Source organism: Psittacula echo (genome assembly GCF_963264785.1).
Source record: "Psittacula echo genome assembly, chromosome: 5".
Classification (NCBI taxonomy): Eukaryota; Metazoa; Chordata; class Aves; order Psittaciformes; family Psittacidae; genus Psittacula; species Psittacula echo.
In genome coordinates this window covers 78,001,050-78,020,276 of record NC_137739.1, presented here as the reverse complement: position 1 = coordinate 78,020,276, position 19,227 = coordinate 78,001,050, and the positions used below count along the sequence as shown (strand labels likewise).

The 19,227-nt window shown below is 44.6% G+C and overlaps 1 protein-coding gene across 1 annotated transcript; it reads right to left on the bottom strand.

Moving 5' to 3' along the window:
• Positions 1 to 316: 316 nt before the first annotated feature.
• RTRAF (RNA transcription, translation and transport factor) lies at positions 317 to 14,342 on the bottom strand. The gene is made up of 8 exons (XM_080617988.1): positions 14,214 to 14,342; positions 13,151 to 13,275; positions 11,504 to 11,603; positions 10,207 to 10,293; positions 9,011 to 9,099; positions 5,899 to 5,967; positions 1,916 to 1,964; positions 317 to 1,199 (listed from the first exon to the last, which is right to left on the bottom strand). Exons 1-8 carry the CDS (start codon positions 14,272 to 14,274, stop codon positions 1,045 to 1,047), a joined length of 735 nt encoding a protein of 244 aa, XP_080474114.1. The 5' UTR covers positions 14,275 to 14,342; the 3' UTR covers positions 317 to 1,044.
• Between the last annotated feature and the right edge of the window lie 4,885 nt (positions 14,343 to 19,227).

Sequence of the window (19,227 nt, the reverse complement as noted above, 5' to 3'; positions counted from 1 at the left end):
GAAAACTGTCACTGCACACAACTAAGAGGGGAGAAACCCTTAACCAAGGCCAATGAAGCAACCTACTTTTCTACAAAAGATTATTTAGTATTTTTTGAAGTGATACCTCAAGTCTTTACTACTGTATTTTTTTTAAAGTGGAAAACATCGCTATATTACCAAAAAAATAAAAATGGTCCTGTGGATCTTAGGCAAGAAAACTTAAAATGTAGTTTCTTCTTCAAAGGATTTATTTTATTAGACAAAGAATGGACTCATTTTTGACAATCTGACCAACAGGTCCTTTTAGCCAAAAAAATAAGCACCTATGGGGAGCTTTGGATGAAGTATTTGCTGGGTCTAAGTAATGTACAGCCCTGAAGACAGAGACCGTATGTGCTCCAACAGTGTGCAGAACAGTTATGTGATGTGGCAAAGGCATTGAAGATTTTCCAGAAGACAACTCTGTGTTTTCACCACTGCCTCAATGCATGTCTTTTAGTATTTATATTAGAAGAATATGCTAGAATTGATCTGTTCATGCTTGTTGGTTCTTCTAAGTGCCTTCATAGACCTACCCAATGTAGACCGATACATGTTCAGAAATACCATTTACGATGTAATGCTTCACTTTTTCTGGGTTACTACAATAATTGAATAAAATGGTTTAAGTTTCCCTTTGGATTTAGTTTTTAAGTATTTCAGTTGTAGGTTACAGAGTGGAGAAGCAGCAAGCAAGCCAGGGTCAAGCTGTTCATATGGCAGGACCTCAACAAAAGAGGAATCTGCGGAGACTTTGTGTAACACTCCCATCTCAACACAAAGCCAAACACAATGAAAAAGGCGTATTTGCCAACTCAGAGCTATTCAGAACAATTTGTCTATTTTCCCCAACTTCATTTATTTAAAGAAAAATGATAATTCCTTAGAAGTCAGAATTCCATTTCCTGTTTTCTTTCAAAACAGTAAAATAATACCATTTCGAACTGCATGCCGGGGTTGTACAGAGCTGTATGTAGTTCCTAATTGTACTAAGTACACAAGAGACTAAAAGCTTTTCTCTGTTCATCTCCCGACTTTCCCCAGTCTGTGGTCCGTCTTGGGATCAGCAATAATTGCCTGAACTGCTACAATCGCTTCATTAATTTTTGTTTGCAGCTCTCGGAGCTCTTCTATATGCAGCAGTCGGAGAATCTGGGCAGCTTCATTGAGAACAGCATCTGGGTGAGTCACAGAAAGAGAAGTTGTGTCAAGCACTTTCATCTGACATGAAGGACTTCAAAAAGCTAAGTCAAAGTTAACACTCTGCACTTCGTTCATGCTTGTAGTTTTCATACTTGAAATAGGAAGCAACTTTCCCTGCTGCTGGAGAGGGACCTTGCTCAGCTTCCTGCAGCCCTCGCCACAGCCAAGTTGGGTCAGTATGAAACAATCTGAGTAGTAATTTAGGTGTACAGGGGGCAAAAGTGAAGCCAACCTAGAGGCGTCCCAGGTCATCTGGCTATTGCTTACAAAATAACCTATATCAGGTCATACCAACTTGTACTGCCTAGGATTAGATTTGAGGTAAATTATGGAGCTAAACCACAGGGAAGCAGCACAGGGGTCCTCTGCTGGTAGAAACACGATTTACACCGGTAGTGAGATGCATTCCTCCCACTTGCAAACGTGGCTGCCATTAAAAGCTGTTATTTAAACATTACTCTGAAACAACATATTCCACAGTTAAGATTTATGCTTTTCTGTTCCAAAACAAAATGCTCAGGGGTGCTCGTAAATAACAAGCTGGGAGGGAACAATTCTTTCCACTACAGGGTTTTTTACTGTACACATTAGCTACATATTTGACAGCAATATACTTTGTCAAAGGCAAACATCAGTATTTAGAAGTAACATGACGAGACTACTTAGAAGTAACATTAAGAGAATTGCTTACCTCCTGTGTCAAAACCAAGAATGTGTTTCTCTAAAGCAACAGGCAAACCCTTCGAAAAGAAAAAGCATATTCAAGTACAATTAGAAACGTCATGCTGCATGTTTGGAAAATAAAATCAAGTGCTACAGTGAGTAGCTCTGGAGGCCACTTGAGTTTTGCTTATATAGATGTGTGTGACAACTTTGAAAAGTCATCGTGCTTGATTACACACGAGCGCCTTCGTGTCCTGAAACATCAAACCCAGAGTATTTGTAAAGAAAAATCTTCATGCTTAATAATGCCCCGACTCGTCAAACAAACCCCATTGGATACAAGCTGCCCACATTCAATCCTTAAAAGGCCAACAGCAGTACTGTGAGAGAACATCCAATCCGGCAACATCGCTACCCAGACAAACAAAAAGCATGCACAAACCAGGCTTTCTGAGGAACTAGTGCCTTCAAACAGCTGCCAGCTTTCAAAGCACTGCCCGATTTGAAAGAACTGTAAAAATACTTGGTAATCAAGTGAGTTTCTCAAGCACTGAACTTGCAACCTCTATCAACATCCCCAGAAGCATTTTCTCAAGTGTTAAGCTTAGGAATAAAGCTAAACGTTCCATTTTCTAAACACTTGCTTTATTAAGACAGTACAAGGAAAAGTTTCATTAGTGGTCATTTCCAAGTACTGCTCTCTTTCTTTTGCTCTCTCCAGCTGGAGAGAAGCAGTCATGCTAAACAATCACTAACCATGTTTCAACATGCACATCAAATTAGAGTTCAACAATGCAAGCCTTATAATCTGCTTTTACTACCTCTGTAACTTTTATTTCCAACATTTGTCTCTGAGCATTTGCCAAATGTCTTGCATTTGGCACGACAAAACATTCAAGTTCAATGCTATTAGTTTTACAATGATGGGGTTCTAAACCTTCTGAACAGTGACGATTTATTTTAAAGGCTTTATAGACATGTAAAAAAAAAAAAAAATCTGAGTTGATCAAACACACACTAAATACAAAATAGTGACCATAAGTCATTGGAGTTACCCCATTTTCAAAGAGTGGTTCTTTTTCATGTCTTCTTCAATAAAATGGATGTTCAACCGCTATCTTAAAATCTAACTCACTTGTTGGTAAGAACACCACTAACCGCAGAACAGTTTGAATTCAGGGGACCTTAAAGCTCACCCAGTTCCAACCCCTCTGCCATGGGCAGGGACACCTTCCACTAGACCAGGCTGCTCCAAGCTCTGTCCAACCTGGCCTTGAACAGTGCCAGAGAGTGGGCAGCCACAGCTTCTCTGAGCAACCTGTGCCAGTGCCTCACCACCCTCACGGGGAAGAACTTCTTCCTTATAGCAAATATAAATCTCCCCTCTGTCAGTTTAAAGCCATTCCCCCTTGTCCTGTCCCTACATGCTTCTGTCAAAATCCCCTCTCCAGATTTCTTGTTGGCCCCTTTAGGCACTGGAAGCTGCTCTAAGATCTCTCCAGAGCCTTCTCTTCTCCAGGCTGAACAAGCTCAACTCTCAGCCTGTCAACACAGCAGAGGTGCTCCAGCCCTCAGAGCATCTTCGTGGCCTCTGGATTCACCATTTCAGACGGATTCTTGCAATATCAGACTTCATACATAAATGTTTCAAGGAAATAGTTTTAAACATAAGGCTGCAAATTGCTCCTTGCCACCCTGGTGTGTTCTCAAAGCCACACAAGCAGCAAAGCATTGATTCAGTAAGCTCTTTGTGGACAAATTCCCCAGGGCCACTACAGGTACCTCCAACACAGAGTGACCACAGTGCCACCTTCAGAGTTGGTCTTTTGAGACATCCTTAGATTGAGAACTGAAGAAATGAAGATCACCTTTAAATCTGTAACTATACAGACTGCTTAATTTCACAGTCACATTCCCCAAAAATTTAATTTAAAAATGCTGCACAAAACACTTGCAATGGGCCTAACCACCACAGCCACCTGCCCTGTAACTGGAAGTGTCAACAGTAAAACTAGGTTATCTGAGGTGGCTTCCAGATTTCAGGGGGAGGGGAGGGCAGAAATTACCCACTTTGTTGTGTTTTCAAATATGCCCCAGGTATAGCCTTTGGGAGCATCCTTACAGGGATCCTGAAGGACATTTTTGTACTTGATACTACCTATGATACACTACAAGCCTGCCAGTATAAATCTGAATCCTGTCTAGACATGAAGTACATTGAATTACCAGCCATTCAAAATGTAATCTAAAAAACCCCAAAAAATCCCAAACCAAAAACCAACAAAAAACCAACCATATGTGTTATGTCTTATCGTGAAATAAGTACCTTGACAACCAAACAAGATAAATCTCATTTTACTTGGTGCATTTAAGCCACAAGCACAGCAGTTTAAGTTTCCTCACCAGAGTCCTCATATATATCCTTCAGCCAGAGAACATTTCTCAAGCTATTTTATCTTTTCCCCCACTCTATCTTGATATTGCCAGGCATGCTACTCATGACATTTTGTATATAAAGCTGTCTGCCATGCTGCAGTCAGACATTTATCACCTGCTTCCAGGGGCAAGGCTTAATATACAAAGCGTCACTGGCTAGTATTTTGGCATTAACAAGCCAGCCAAAACCAGAAGAGGTTTATCTTTCCTCTCATTCTATCCTGCAACCCAGCTATTCCCTCTGCTTTTAAGCAATTTTCTTCATTCATCTGCTACATTACAATGTTGATGATTGCTGCTGGCACACAAAGCTGTTTTCCCGCCTCCAACCCCCCTTTTCTCCACCTCACTTGAAATTTAGCATTTCTAACGAGAACACACTCCCAGTGACACATATCATAGTGACATATCAACCTGACGATGCTCTGAACACCTATCGAATATGAACAATTCTTTGTCATGAAAAAAACTGAATGTTCCTCAAAGCAGCTAGCTCCGCCAAACACAGAAAATCCCATTCTGATCCCTGCATGTCAGCTGTGCAGCTATGTAAACAGCAAATAAAAGCAGCTTTTTATTAACATTTGTTATCAGACATAAAATGAACACAGCAATCTCAGCTGCTTTCGTATTTTCCTGCTCAATTTAACAGTTTTATGGGTATACAAAACCAAAGCTTTGATTTGATGTTCCAATGCTTCTGGAAATCACTGCACTACAACTTAGAGCACCTGGGATTGCTACTTAGTACATAAGCAATATTATGGTAATAAATAAAGCATGAACTGTTCTGAACAGCTGCTAGAAAAGATTAAGGGATCTGCGCTCTTTGACCAGATCCAGTTTCTTTAGCAGGGACACTTCTAAACATACACCTGCACAGCAAGAGAGGCCACCTTCCCTGCTGCACCCAAGAACTAATGCAGCAGCTGCTGTGCCATATGCCAGAGGGAAAAGCTGGAAAAGTGGGATGTTTAAGAAATGACAGTCTGAAAAACCACAGCCATCATCTAGAACATCCTGCTTGTGGTTAGAAAATAACTCTGTGAAATCTGAGGTTTAAGTGTGTAAGTTCCTTTCTCCACCTCTTTCTGGGGAACAGGAGGAGGAAGGAGCTGGACATGAAACATCCTATCCCTCAAACACATACAAGGTGTACGTATGAGGCAAAACACTCCACAGAAGGAATGTTTCAACCTGTTTATGCAGCCAGTGCTGCCGATTCCGAGGAAAAGCTGGGTCATACATTTGTTTGCACGTTGCCAGCCTGCTGCACTGAACAGTAAAGCTAATCCTCTAGCAAGTAACTAGGCAGGGAACAGCTAGTTACTGATATATCATATGGTTACACCTTTTTGTACTCAACTGAAACAAAAAAAGCTCAGCATACTACTCTCCATAATCCTCTGGGTCTTTTCAAATCAGGATGGCAAAGATAACACAAGGTTCCACCACCATCTTAAACAAAGTGTTTAAACAGAATTGGTTTTGACTGAGATGATAGACATTTATGCTTACACTTCTTCCCTCAATATGGAACAATTAGCACTAGACTCATGCAGTGTATGTACGAACCTCCTTGGACTGACTGGCCTTTGCTATGGCGTCCTGCGTCAAGCGCTCTTGAACCAAAATGCGAATTGCCTAGGAAAAACATTGAAGGTGAGAGTCATTTATTTATGTCTTGATGCATTTCTCTGCAATTCCAAGGGAAACATTATAACCCAGCATCACCTCAAACCCATCATTCTGTGAACAACTTCTTGGAAAACTCTTTCAGACCTTAAACCTTTTCAAATAGCACTATACTTTGCAAGTAGTATCATACACAGGTGTTGTTTCTCTGGCTGTGGGAAGGAGCTTTAACCAGAAGAGACAAGGACATCACACTATTCATTTCAGCCACTGATGGGCCAAAACCTGCAAGGTACTAGGAACAGTCATAAAGCTTGTGGTTTTTTAGAATGGAGAATAGGAGGCTCAGGGAAGACCTTATTGCTCCCTACAGCTACCTGGAAGGAGGTTGTAGCAAGGTGGGGATTGGTCTGTTCTCACAAGTAATAAGCAATCGGATGAGAGGAAATGGCCTCAAGTTGTGCCAGATAAGGTTCAGGCTGGGTATTAGGAAAAATGTCTTCATCAAAAGGGTTTTTAAGTGCTGGAACAGGCTGCCCAGGGAAGTGGTGGAGTCACCAATCCTAGAGGAATTTAAGAGGTGTAGATGTGGCACTTAGGGACATGGTTTAGGGGTGGACTTGGCAGTGCCGGGTTAATGGTTGAATTTGATGGTCTTAACAGTCTCTTCCAACCTCAATGATTCTATGACTACAGAATGAGTTAATCACAATCCCAAAGCAGCAGCACCATCTTTATTGTTCCAAGAACACACACCTTTAATGCTGCAGCAACACAGCTTCTTCAGGAAGCAAATCCTGCCATCAGCATCTTTTAGTAGGTGCTGAACCATCTTCCACATGCAGAGAAACCTGGAGCAAAGCTACACACCCAGGTTTTAAAAAAGACTGAGAGCAGAAAGGAATTATTTTTAGACACAGGAACAAGAGCAGCCCTGAGTTTAACAATCCTGCTGCTCATCTGTTTTTACTGGCTCCAGTACATAGCATGAAATCGTATCGGAGCTATCAGTTACTGAAACCTACAGCTGTAAATGCCTCTAAAAATAACTGAAGGAATACCATGCAGGCAGACTTCCACCAGAAGAACTGGGTCTGTCAAACATATTTCTCAAACTTTCCCTGATGAGTAGCCAAATGTGACAGAAGCAGTCTTACTGCTTCATGTTTTTCTCCCAAGATTTCTCTTGGTTCTGGTCATGATTAAAGTTGAAATGATACTAGAAAGATGTCACTGAATACTTCCAGAAATCCTTCTAACTGAAGGGAGCAGCCTGGACAAGAGTGATTTGATGAGGAGTTTAACTTTAAATTCCAGCAGTGAAACCAGACCCTGTGTAAGAATTTTGAGTGCCTTTTGCGTTAGAAAAGGATATCCAACTGTGTTACACAGATGCTTTCTGATGAACTTCCCAGATTTAAATTAATAAAATGGGAGTCCAGATAGCTCTTTGCCCACTCTGGCAAAAGTCTGGCAGATCTGCGGCATGCTTGCACCCTCTGGCCTCCCTTAAACATCCACTCCCCAGTGTCCAAGCCTGAACAGGGATCATAAATTCTCTGCAAATGTGCGTACAGTGGTATGAAATTTAAAAAGTTTCACTGTCACATCCTAATACCATCAAACCCTGAAAATCAGCATTGCTATTGCCCCTGTAACATGAACTGCCATTGAAGAAATCCATTCTCACTGTAATTAAAAGCTACAAAATTTCAGGCTGGTGGTTTTCCTCAACCACTTCTGTCTGAGAAAAGTGACACTAGAAATGTAGCAACAGTGACAGAAACATAGCAGAAACCTCATTCTGGTCACTTCAAGCTGGTAGTACCAAATTAGATGGTACTAGATGGTCCTACCCAGATACAGTTTGTTAACCTTGAGACAACCCTGGAAGCCCACCTGAAGGAACTCTTGTCTAATAATGGCTGAGCTCATGCTGCAGATCCTCAATTTCACCAGGGTCTCTTCTCTCTCTGATACCCCTTTTCACTGATTTTTGCAGGGGTTTAGGTCTGGAGGTTTTTTGGTAGGGGGTTAATATACGAGATCTCCACCACTCTTCAAAGATTGATGAAGGGTTCAAAGGCTAGTTTGGGAAAGCAAAGGAGTATACCAGACTGAAGAGAATGATAAAGTGATTGATGCGATAACTGCAGGCTATCATTTCATTAAGAAACCAGGCTAGGGTGGTAATACTGTTAAGTATACCTCTTACAGACTTACACACACTATATAAACCTCACTACCTACGGCATTTAGTTTCTCAAAAAAGAATTTAGCAAATATCACAGGTGCTGTAACAAATGGATCTTATTGGTTTTTTCAGTGAAATGAGTTTATTTTGGTGGCAAACAAAACTAAGCTTATTTCCGTATTATGGCAGGATCAAGTAGGAACTCAGGATTGCTTGTCTCAGTAAATTCAGTACTCCAAAAACACAGTACAGGTTCGACCCAAAATTTACAGCTAACTATGGAGTTCCACCAGTAAGTTACAAATTTTCTCAGTCACAAAAAAGATGCTTTAGAAAATTAATTAGCCTATTTACTACATTTAAAAGCCATGATTAGTTGTCAAATTAAATTGACTTCAGTAATGACAGAGTCAACAGTTCATAGGACAAAAAGAGGAGGAAGAAGCCTTTAACTGTGGTTACTCCCTAGGATGTTTGTTTTAAAAAACAGCCTTTGCATCACTCAGCTTCTATGTCTTCAAGTTTCAATTAATTGCTAGCACTAGAATACAATCTTCTTCTTTGAGCATGTTCCTCAACACTTCTGAGAATCATTAAAAACACAAAGAATACTTGAGATTTGGAACAACAGTTCTCAGTGCTGGTACTCCAGTAACTCAGCTTACCAAGATAATTATCCATTAATTTCCATGATTTATATTGTGTTCTTATATGCCTGAGCAGACACATACAGGATGAGTTTTACTTTCTGTTTGTGTTTCAAAACTCGTAATTTAACTCTGCACCACAAGGTATTACACATGTATCAGCCACTGGGGAAAAGAAGGAAGAAAGGAGGTATAAAACTGTGAAACTTACCTTAAGCATTACCAAGTAATCATCATGTCGCTGAATTTGAAGGAGATTAGCTAAAGCCATCACTCCAGCCTTGAAATCGGGATTATTCACTGTAAAAACAATCATCATTAAAAATATGCGCTAGTTTAACTGGCTCCAAAAGGCAGAACTGGCTTCCTGACTCCCTGGTATGGGATTGTTCTCAAGGATGGGTAAAGCCATGAATAAACAGCAGAGAACAACAACTTAGTCTAGCTACAAAGCAATCAAAGTGTGCGCCAGGCTTCATAATCATGTTGCAGAACAACATCCAAACATAAGCAGCATTGTTTTCAACACCAAACACACTGCATATGTTCTAGTGTACAATAAACTGGTGTTAAGTCTTTGAAAATAAAGCAAATTATACAAAGATATTCTTTTTTCTATATCTTTCTCTCACTGGAAAGAACTGTGCTGGGTGAGGGCAGGACCAATTCCTAGCTGTCTTTTTGTATAAGGAGCAATGGGAGAAGACATGGGGGATTTTGGGCTAAATTTAGTCATTATTTTCCACCACTTCCATTATTGTGAATGCACCTAGCAGTCAAAATAAAGTGATGAGAGGTATAGCTGAGGAAGACCAAGCCAACATGTAGTATGTTGACAGTATTGAAATAGTCTGCCACCACATTTCCTTAGTTTTGTTTGTTTTAAAGATCTATTACAGTCTATAGTCAAAAGGAATCTTGCTATTTCACCCTAACCCGAAACAAACACTCATTGTTTATACAGCTCTCTGCAAAGCTGTTAAGGTAAACACCCTTCAACTGCTTCTTCATTGCCTGAGAAGAGCCTCCCAACTTAATCATATCTAATCAAGTCTCTAGGCACCTCATACTGCTGGGACAGATTTTCCCCTTAGCCCTTCTCCTTCTTTCCCAACAGAAGAAGCTCTGCACCACTGCAGTGAGATTCACAAGGAGCAGTTCCTCTTTCCTTAAGCAGAAATACAGACAAGTGGGAACAAGTAAGTCTCAAAACACTGTTCACAGAGAGGCAGTTTCAGCCAGCAGTCAAAGAACATATGAACTCTGCATTCCTAAAGGTTTAAATGGGGCTTTAAAGAATTGTATCTATCAAAGTATTAGAACCACTTAAAGTCTGAAGAACACCACACAGGCCATGGAACACATTCCCCCATGATGTACCCATACGGTAGGTTGCTGCACACTTACCATCCAAGTTAATCAGCGGTTCTGCAGTTTTTGCTGTATTATCAGTATTTTTAGCACCATCTGGGGTAGAATCCTTATACTTATCAGCTGTTAAATTAAGAAGCAAACATGAGCACCATTAGAACTAATGACAAAAATAACTAGTTACAAGTTTAGTACCAAGCTGTAGTTTGCTACAGCTGTACTAATTGTACAGCTGTGGTAATTGCCCTGGAGCCTTCTGGGCTCATACACTGACATTCTGGAGTTCTCTACTAACGTGTCCAAAGGCTGCCATTCTAATGAGCTACCCCAACAGCTCGCATCTGCAGAAAGCTTATGTGCTGTCCAAGAGCAGCAGTAAAGCAGGCTCCACACTTACGCAAGACATTCTGCTCTTGATTAAGGGTCTTCCTACAGTCTTCGTCACAGAAGGCGGAACAAGCTGCACTGACAGTTCTACCACTTTGAAAATCCATCATTCCAACTAGCATTGGCCCTCTGCCTCAATCAGCAGTGTATGGAGGGTTCAAGAGCTACAGACTGAAGCTGGTTCTGATCAGTGAGTATAGCATTTCCAGTGAAGGCATTGTTTTATAGACTGCAGAATTCATCTACAACCCACACAGGGGTTTTCCAAGACCTCCTGGCTCCTCCATCTTTACGCAACCCTGAGTCACAGACAGCTCACTTTCTCCATCAATGAAGGAATGAGAAACAGTTCTACAGATTGCAGGTATTTAAATCCCATCCCTGTCTTGAGCAGAGCTCAGCCCTGCCCAAGGAATTAAAGGTAACGGAAAACAGTAATTTGTCTGTTATTATGTTTGCCACCAGTAATTACTTTTTTATCTGCACTCTCAGTATAAGGAAGTGAGCTGCTGCTGACTGTTGAGATTTAACTCAGCCTCTTCCTAACCTTGCCCTAATTCCCAAGGGTTCTGCATCTACTTCCTGTAAAACAAGGCTCTAAGAATAACTTATTTGAATAAATGTAGTACTACAGAAAATGCGTTTAATACACTTTAGAGTAAGTTCTCATAAAGGCAATCCCACGGGAAGAAGGGTATAAATATATACAATGGGTTTTGCTATATCCAGAAATAAGGTATTAAATGCAAGTACACTACTGCCCTGTCCCACAGAAGCAGTTCACATCTGAACATGGTGCAAAACCAAGCAGATGAAATAATATTTTCTTTTCTTTTAAGAAAACAACATATACTTTTGACATGGTGTTAATCTGACAAATACTTCCCAAAATTAAACAGTAAACCCCTGCTTCCCTATCATTTTGAAGTATTAAATTCACTCATACCATTATCTCCATACTCGAGCCTAACTGCTAAGCCGAGCAGCCAGTCCACTGTTTCTTGTCGCTCTTGTATTTTGAAAGGACAGTTTACATCTTTCATATACTGAGGAGCAGAAGGAGGAGAAAACAAATAGCTGTTATGGGCCTGCATGAATTAAGGAGGAGCACAGAACTGTTTTGTCAATAGTCACTTTCTCACAGACCTTACAGTTATTAACAAGAAGCAACATTGTGAAATGTCCTACTGCAGCATCCCATCTATCTCACACTTGTCTGAGCACTCCAATCCACCAGTAGCTCAAGTCTGCTTGAGCTACTGGTATTAGTAGCACCTTCTTTTTAATGAATGTTACTCATTGTCAGATGGCAACCAGAGAAAGCAAAGTGCCCCTTTCTTTGCTATCTGTTCATGTTACGCAGTAAGTGGAGGCAAAAGAAAGGACAGAGAACAAATCACAGCAAAGATTTACCATCTAAAGCAGGAAGAAGGAATGATGCTGCCTTAGACTGTCACAATGTTGATATAACAGGATTCTGGGGGCAGCAAAAGTCATTTTCCCCTTCTTACGGACTGTGTACAATAGGAGGGCAAAATGTGGCTGGGACACTGTCCTTCTGAATCCAGAACACAGGACCCAGCCCAAACTGCTACCAAGACTAACAAAATCTAGGATACAGAAACATTCTGCTGTGCCCCTTTGCTGGAAGGAGAGAAGTGCCCCACAGCGTCTACTTTGGCAGCACAGAGGGAAAGGTCATCAGGGGCTGAAGTGCACTAGCAGGCAGGGACCCCCAGGCAGGCACACAGAGGAGAGTCTGGCCAAGCCAGAAAAGATACCACTGATACCACAACAGTGCCAGCTGCCAGTAACAGTGCCAGCTGCCAGTAATTCTAACAGCATGTACATTTATGCATGTGATATTAGAACACTTTAGGCTCCTCCCTGCAAAGCACAAGCACTGTAACGCCAATCTTCCTGGGCAATGAGCAAAACATGCAGTTCCAGGGTTAAAAAAAGTGAGATGAGTGAGCACTGAGTATTACTGAGCAGCATTTCCAGCTCCTTGCAGGGCTGCATCAAGAGAAAGCAAAGAGAAGAAAGAGGAAATGCTCAACAGCCTTGTGGTGACTTGGAATGCTCAATGAGCCTTCAGGAGATCACTCACTGCTTGCCACACTGAGCACTCAGCAAAGGAAAACCATCTATCTGAAATAACAAGAGGTGCAGAGATGAGCAGCCATAATAGCTTTCTTGAGAAGAAGCAGCCTTCTTTCACATGCCTGCAATGCCTACAAATACTTTAGCCTAATCCACTTTCCTTTTGGTACATAAGAATCACTAATGTAGAAAAGCTGTTTATTTGTAGTCAATCTTCTTCTACTTCAAGAACTGAATCAAATCAGGCAAAAAAAAAAAAAACAGAATCATTAGAATGGATACCCCACCTACTGCCAAACAAAGCCGAATGAAAACTGTACAAAAACTTCTACCGTCTTAACTCCTGCAGTTTGGCTTTAATAATACATTTAAATTCCTATAAATGCAAAAGTTCAGAGACAGGACAAACAGAGTCACATTCTACAACTACAGCAGCTGTTAACTGTCATTTACATCATCATTTGGAATTGTGTTTGAAACAATGAAATACCTTTTCAAATGATTTGGGCCAGTCATCGCTGTGTATGTTTCTCAGGTTTCCTCGGTCTTCAATCTTGTAGTGTCTGATTTTCTGGTCTTCCAGCCAGACAATAAAATTTCTGAATTCTGTTTCATCTGTTGGGAGAAGTAAACAAAGCAAAATTTAACAAATACCTTAAGGGCAAGAACAAGCCCTTAAGTTTTGATCTGGCTCATAAAAATACTGATGCCCCAGAGCACTTTCATATTTTACCATTAATATACACATATATAAACATCTAACACTGAAATCGTGTACTCCAAGATAACCTCTGATCAAAACTCAACAATAATTGTTTCTTATTTTTCAAGTCCATTCCAACTGCCTATGACCGACTAGCTACACTAAAAGGCATCAGCCAACACATTGTTTTTATTGTGAATGTAGTTATAACTTAAATGAAGGAAAAGTGAAGCAACGATAAACTCGGTTCCTAACACTGTTAGCTGGACAGACGTTATATCTAGCAGTAACACACACCCTCCCCCCCCCGAGCTGAGGAAGCTTTCTGAGTGACTCCTGCCCCTTACATCACATAAACTAAGACTTCATAGGAGGAGGCTAAGAAGAGCAGCAACATCGTCTATCCCTGCATTGCAACTCTCCTTCCGCTCTACCCTCGAACAAGGCTCAAACAGACACCCAAACTGCGCACACCACGATAATGCCTGGGGTTCAGGCTTTTCCGGCCTAAACTCGGGATTTTTCCCTGATCACTATGCTGCGGCTGAACTCTGCGCGCAGAGCGGTCCACTAACGCTCGGAGCCCAGCAGACCCTCCCGGCCTCCACCTCCCTTCCTCGCCCCCCCTCCACGGGAGACATGCAGACACCACGGAGGTGAGGGCGGAACGTTTCCCCCGTGTTGAGGCGACGGGATACCAATAGAAAGGACGAGCCGCCCCAGCAATCCCCGGCCTCAGAGAGGGGCCCTGGGGCAGGGGGAGCCGGGTCCGTGGTTGCGTGAGGGGCGGCGGGAAGGGAGGGCTGGGGAGGAAGTCACAGCGCCCCGAAGCCCCGCCGCCGCCCCTCACCCCTGCAGTTGAAGCCGGCCGGGTTGTGGTAGTCGAGCGCAGAGAGCTTGCGGCGGAACATGGCGGCACCGGCGCCTCCGCTGACAGCCGGGCCCTACCGCTCGCGCGCTCAGGCTGGGCCCACGGGCTGTACGGGAAGGAACACCCCCTGCCACGCTCTCTGCCTGCCCATTGGCCAGTCCGCGCCGAGCGGCAGCCTCTATAGCCAATCAGAGGCGGAGGGTGCTGCCGGGAAGCGGAAGTGGCCCTTCATCCAGCTTTATTGACACGACGGCAGGCGGACAGCGACAGGGGCGGGGCCTCTGGTGGGGGCGGGGCCTCTGGTATGGGGCCGGGCCTCTGGTATGGGGCCGGTGTGCGGGTGGTAGCGGGCAGCTTCGCCGTGCGCACTGCGCTGAGAACACTGGGGAATGCTGAGCTGTAACTGGGGAGCAGTGAGGAGCACTGGGATGTACCGGGTAGTAGTGGGCTGTACTGGGGAGCACTGAGCTATACTGGGGAGCAGTGGGACACTGCACTGGCCAGAGCTGCATGTGGGGCTGGAGGGCACGGGGGCTTGTCCCCAGCCACAGCGCTGAGCCTTGTCCTATGCCCGCAGCAAGAGCTGTGGGGAATGAGGAGTCACAGGTTGGCCATGTATGGGGGCTTTGCTGCTGTCCTCGGAAGGGTTGTGGTTCCTGGTCACTCTAACATGCAGCAACACCACTGCAAATGCCGGAGAGTCTCTCATGAAGTTCGGCAAGAGCAGAACTGACCTTTCAGGAGGGGGAAAGGCTAACCCAACAGAGAAGGGGCGCTTATTTTCTCTTCTTGGTGTGCTCTCCAGGGTTTAGAAACCCAGACTTCCTTTATAGTCTTCAAACCATGCGTGAGTCATCCTTATTTCACACAGATCCTTCCCAGCCTGGAGCTGTCTCAGCAGCTCCAACATCCTCCTGAGAAGCAGTGAAAGGGATTTCTGCGCAGGGATGGGCAGGAGGTGAGCCTGAACCCCGCCACCTCCCTCCTTTCGTTGCCACTTCCATCTTGAAATTAAACTGTTTTCCATGTGAATGCTGCTACTGCAGGCTTTGCTCCCAGATACATTTCAGTCATCTCTTGCAGGTGTTGTGTGGTTTATGGCCAGGAGAAGTTTCTGCTCTAGTGGCATCTTGCAGAAGGGCTCTGCACTAAGAGCCAGCCAGCAGGTGAAGGATCCCTGTTCAAGGGTGGTTTTGTGTGGAGATGGCAATGAGCCTGGGATGGGAATGAGACCACCCCCGTCCCTCATCCCTCCCAGGCTAGGGTGGCACTTCACAGACGTGGTGCTGACAGCACAATGAGCCAATGCAATATTCATCCTGACATTTCTCTCCATGCCAGCCCTTCCCAGCGCTCCAGCTGGCAGTCAGCACAGCCACCGGTGCAGCACTGCAGTGGCACGGGGCTGATCCAAACCCTCCCCACGGCTGCCCCGAGACCCAGGGGGAACTGCGCAGTCTTCTGCCTCCCTTTAGGACCATTCCTCTCTCATTCATTGTATCTCCTCTGGCTTGTTCCTGGAATGGTTTAAGTGAGGATAGGGGCTCCTCACAGAGAGCCAGCTCTGTGTCCTTTGGCTTTCACAGCCAGAGCCCATGAGCACCTTAGCGTGTCGCTGACACATGCACAGAGGGTGACGTACAAGTGATCAGCAAAGGGACAAAGTCTCTAGCATAGCTAAAAGGAGCTTGGGACTGTCCCTGGGGTGTGTGGCCATCTGAGGGCACGTGCCCTCAGCCACATGAATGTCACATGTTGTCCATCCCAGCAAGGGTGACCAGCAATGGAGGTCATGAAACCTCTGCATAGGTGTGGGAGCACAAATACACAGGCAGTGCCAGCATGGTCCCATGCCTGCAGCAGGATGGGGCTCACCACTCTTCCTCCTCCTCCTCTCTTGCCTTCATCACCCTCAGATAGCTCTTGCCCTTCCTAACCCATCCTGGTTTTCCCCTCTCCTCCCATGCTGCAAATATAATGTTCTTGCATCTAATGAATGCAATCAGTGCAAATGGGTTTATTCTCATTAACAAGCCCTACAGGGCCCAGTGCTGGCACTGGGGTAGGCAGCAGAATGGCGTGCAGGGAGCAACATCTCACCTCTGCTTTCCCTGGGTGCTCCACACCTCCTCCGGCTCAGCAGCTGCTGCTGGCTCGGCAGTGCTGCTGCTGCTCCTGAGCTGAAGCCTGGGAAGGTGAAGATGAAACAAAACAAGCCTTGGCAATGGAGGAGAGCCAGCAGGGTATGGCAGCAGCTGAACACTGCCTGGTTTGGCACACCAAGCAGCCGAGGTGTTGCAGGAGCGACAGTTGGTTTGCTCCTTTGCAGTAACACCAATGTTTTTGCTTTTAAGCTGGCCCAATGGACACAGAAAGGGATGGGGAGCTGAGAGTCAAGCCTGACAGAGCAGGAAAGTCAGGGCATGCTTATTCCGTCTCCCCAGGAGTGGGCAACATTGGCCACCTGCTGAAATGCAATTAACATGCATAGAAAACTGAAATATCTACACAGCATCCATGCTGAGCTCAATGGCGATGGGTTTCACTGCAAAACCCACACTGCCACCTTCCTCCTGGCCCAGAGATGACCTGAGGCTAAGCAGCCTCAAGCTGTGGCTGGCTGCCTAGCTGGGAAATCATTTGCCCAGGAGAACCCTTCAAAACCAAAGTGAATATTCAGGACTTTAAATTTGGTATGAGCAGATTATCTTCCTGGAAGCACTGGGGAAAGGAGGTGGGTGCAAGGGGGAACAAGGGGATATTTTGCTGCAGCCTGGGTGCAGCCCCTTTCCCAGCCTCACACCTCAGCCAGGACAGGACTCAGACCCTCATAATCATAGAATCATAGAATCATAGAATAGTTAGGGTTGGAAAGGACCTTGAGATCACCTAGTTCCAACCCCCCTGCCATGGGCAGGGACACCTCACACTAAACCATGTCACCCAAGGCCTCATCCAACCTGGCCTTGAACACCGCCAAGGATGGAGCATTCACAACCTCCCTGGGCAACCCATTCCAGTGCCTCACCACCCTCATGGTAAAGAATTTCTTCCTTATATCCAATCTAAACTTCCCCTGTTTAAGTTTGAACCCGTTACCTCTTGTCCTGTCACTACAGTCCCTGATGAAGAGTCCCTCCCCAGCATCCTTGTAGGCCCCCTTCAGATACTGGAAGGCTGCTATGAGGTCTCCACGCAGCCTTCTCTTCTCCAGGCTGAACAGCCCCAACTTTCTCAGCCTGTCTTCGTACAGGAGGTGCTCCAGTCCCCTGATCATCCTCGTGGCCCTCCTCTGGACTTGTTCCAACAGTTCCATGTCCTTTTTATGATGAGGACACCAGAACTGCACACAAGACTCCAAGTAATCTCCCCAGAACAGCCCCAAATGAGGCCATTCCTGCTCTGGAATGGACCAAGCGGGCCAGCTGTGAGTGTGCTGGAGGTGGCACTCGGTAGAGCCTGTACTCACTGCTGGGGATGGGAGAAGAAGGAAAACAGATGGAGAAGGTATGGACACTGAAGCTAGAGCTTTAGGTGTCTTTCAGTTTCTGAATGACTGTGATTTTGAGCAATGTTGCACCCTGAACGAGCCTGATCCTCCCTGAGCTGGCTTATCCTGCAGGAATGTGGCTTGTCAGTGGCTGAAACCTCAAGAGGCTTCCCTTTCCCTCACCAATGGGCACAAAGCTCCTGCCAAACCCCACACCCTGTCGGAGGGACCCTCTAAACCCACCACGAAGAGGATCCAGCTGCAACCACGATGGAAACCCACCTCCCCAGGGGCCAGCGCGCACAGAGCATCATCTCCAAAGGGTTGAAACAAATCCAAACTTTTATTTCCAATGAGTACACAGACCACATGGGATGGGGATGCGCTACATCACAACGCCGACCTCCCCGCGCTGGCTTTTGGTTACCACCACCCCCTCCCCAAAAGCCTGGCAGCGGCAGGTTGGCACCGGAGGGACGGACTTGGCCCCGCCACCAGCAACCTTGGCAGAAAATAAAAGTCCTTTTCCAGTACTCCAGATATTTTTTGTTTAAAAGCCTGGGGGTAGAGTTGGATGTCATTTGAAACCATGCTGGAAATACAGCATCGGGATGGAGAGATGGCTGGTATTTCTGTTGCGAGGGGGGAAACGATCTTGGCAGGCGATCTCTACTTGGCTAACAAAGGCGTATCTGTGCAAATATAAATACTGGGGTGAAATACCTGGCAGCACACCAATGTCAACACCACTACCGATGTGAAATAAAGACCAGCAACGTAAAACACCTTCAATGAGTAGTTTAGGTTAGTTTAACACTCCCCCCCACACACACCCTTCATGCATCTTTATTTCTTCATTTATATATTAAGAATTCAAGTTGTAAAATACATAAGTCATTAAAAAAATTATTACAAACCACTTCATGACAGCATTGGAGAAGGGTTGGGGTGTGAGCCCCGGGTCAGACCGGCTGCGCTTCACTCTCTGTGACAGTAAATCAGCGTTAAAAACAAAAGACAAACCGGGGACAGGGTATTTACACATCTGCCTTGCAACACCAAGACTGAAACCAGCTGCAGAACAAATGACTTCATCCATCCTTCATCCTAAAGCTATGTAAGCTGTAGTAAAAAGATCGAGGTTAGGGGGGGTTGAAAGCCACGGTGGGAGGACTGGGACAATCTAGGCTACTCATGTCCTATAAATGTTCCCAGATGCCAAAAGTTTGGAGTCTAGTGTAAGAAAAACTGGTCTTCTCTGTGGAAGACTAGAAAAAGAGTATGAAAAGGTAGAAAAAACAAAAATGCACTTATTACGGGCTAGAAAGTTTCACCGAAAGGTACATAAAGACTATTGCCCTCTTGGATCCACAGGGATTTTTAAGCTGATACCTGATTCAGAACTACAGTTTAGCCAGGTCACTGCAGACCCCCAAACCCCCTATGTGACACCCACCTAATTTTGTATGCAAAGCCCAAAGTCGTGATTCCCAAAGTTTCCCA

Excerpts from the sequence above, each read along its gene's own strand:
- RTRAF (XM_080617988.1), bottom strand. The coding sequence starts at position 14,274 with ATGTTCCGCCGCAAGCTCTCTGCGCTCGACTACCACAACCCGGCCGGC. Across the intron at positions 9,100-10,206 it reads ACCGCTGATTAACTTGGATG|TGAATAATCCCGATTTCAAG; the intron begins GTAAGTGTGCAG and ends TTGTTTTTACAG. Across the intron at positions 5,968-9,010 it reads ATTACTTGGTAATGCTTAAG|GCAATTCGCATTTTGGTTCA; the intron begins GTAAGTTTCACA and ends TGTTTTTCCTAG.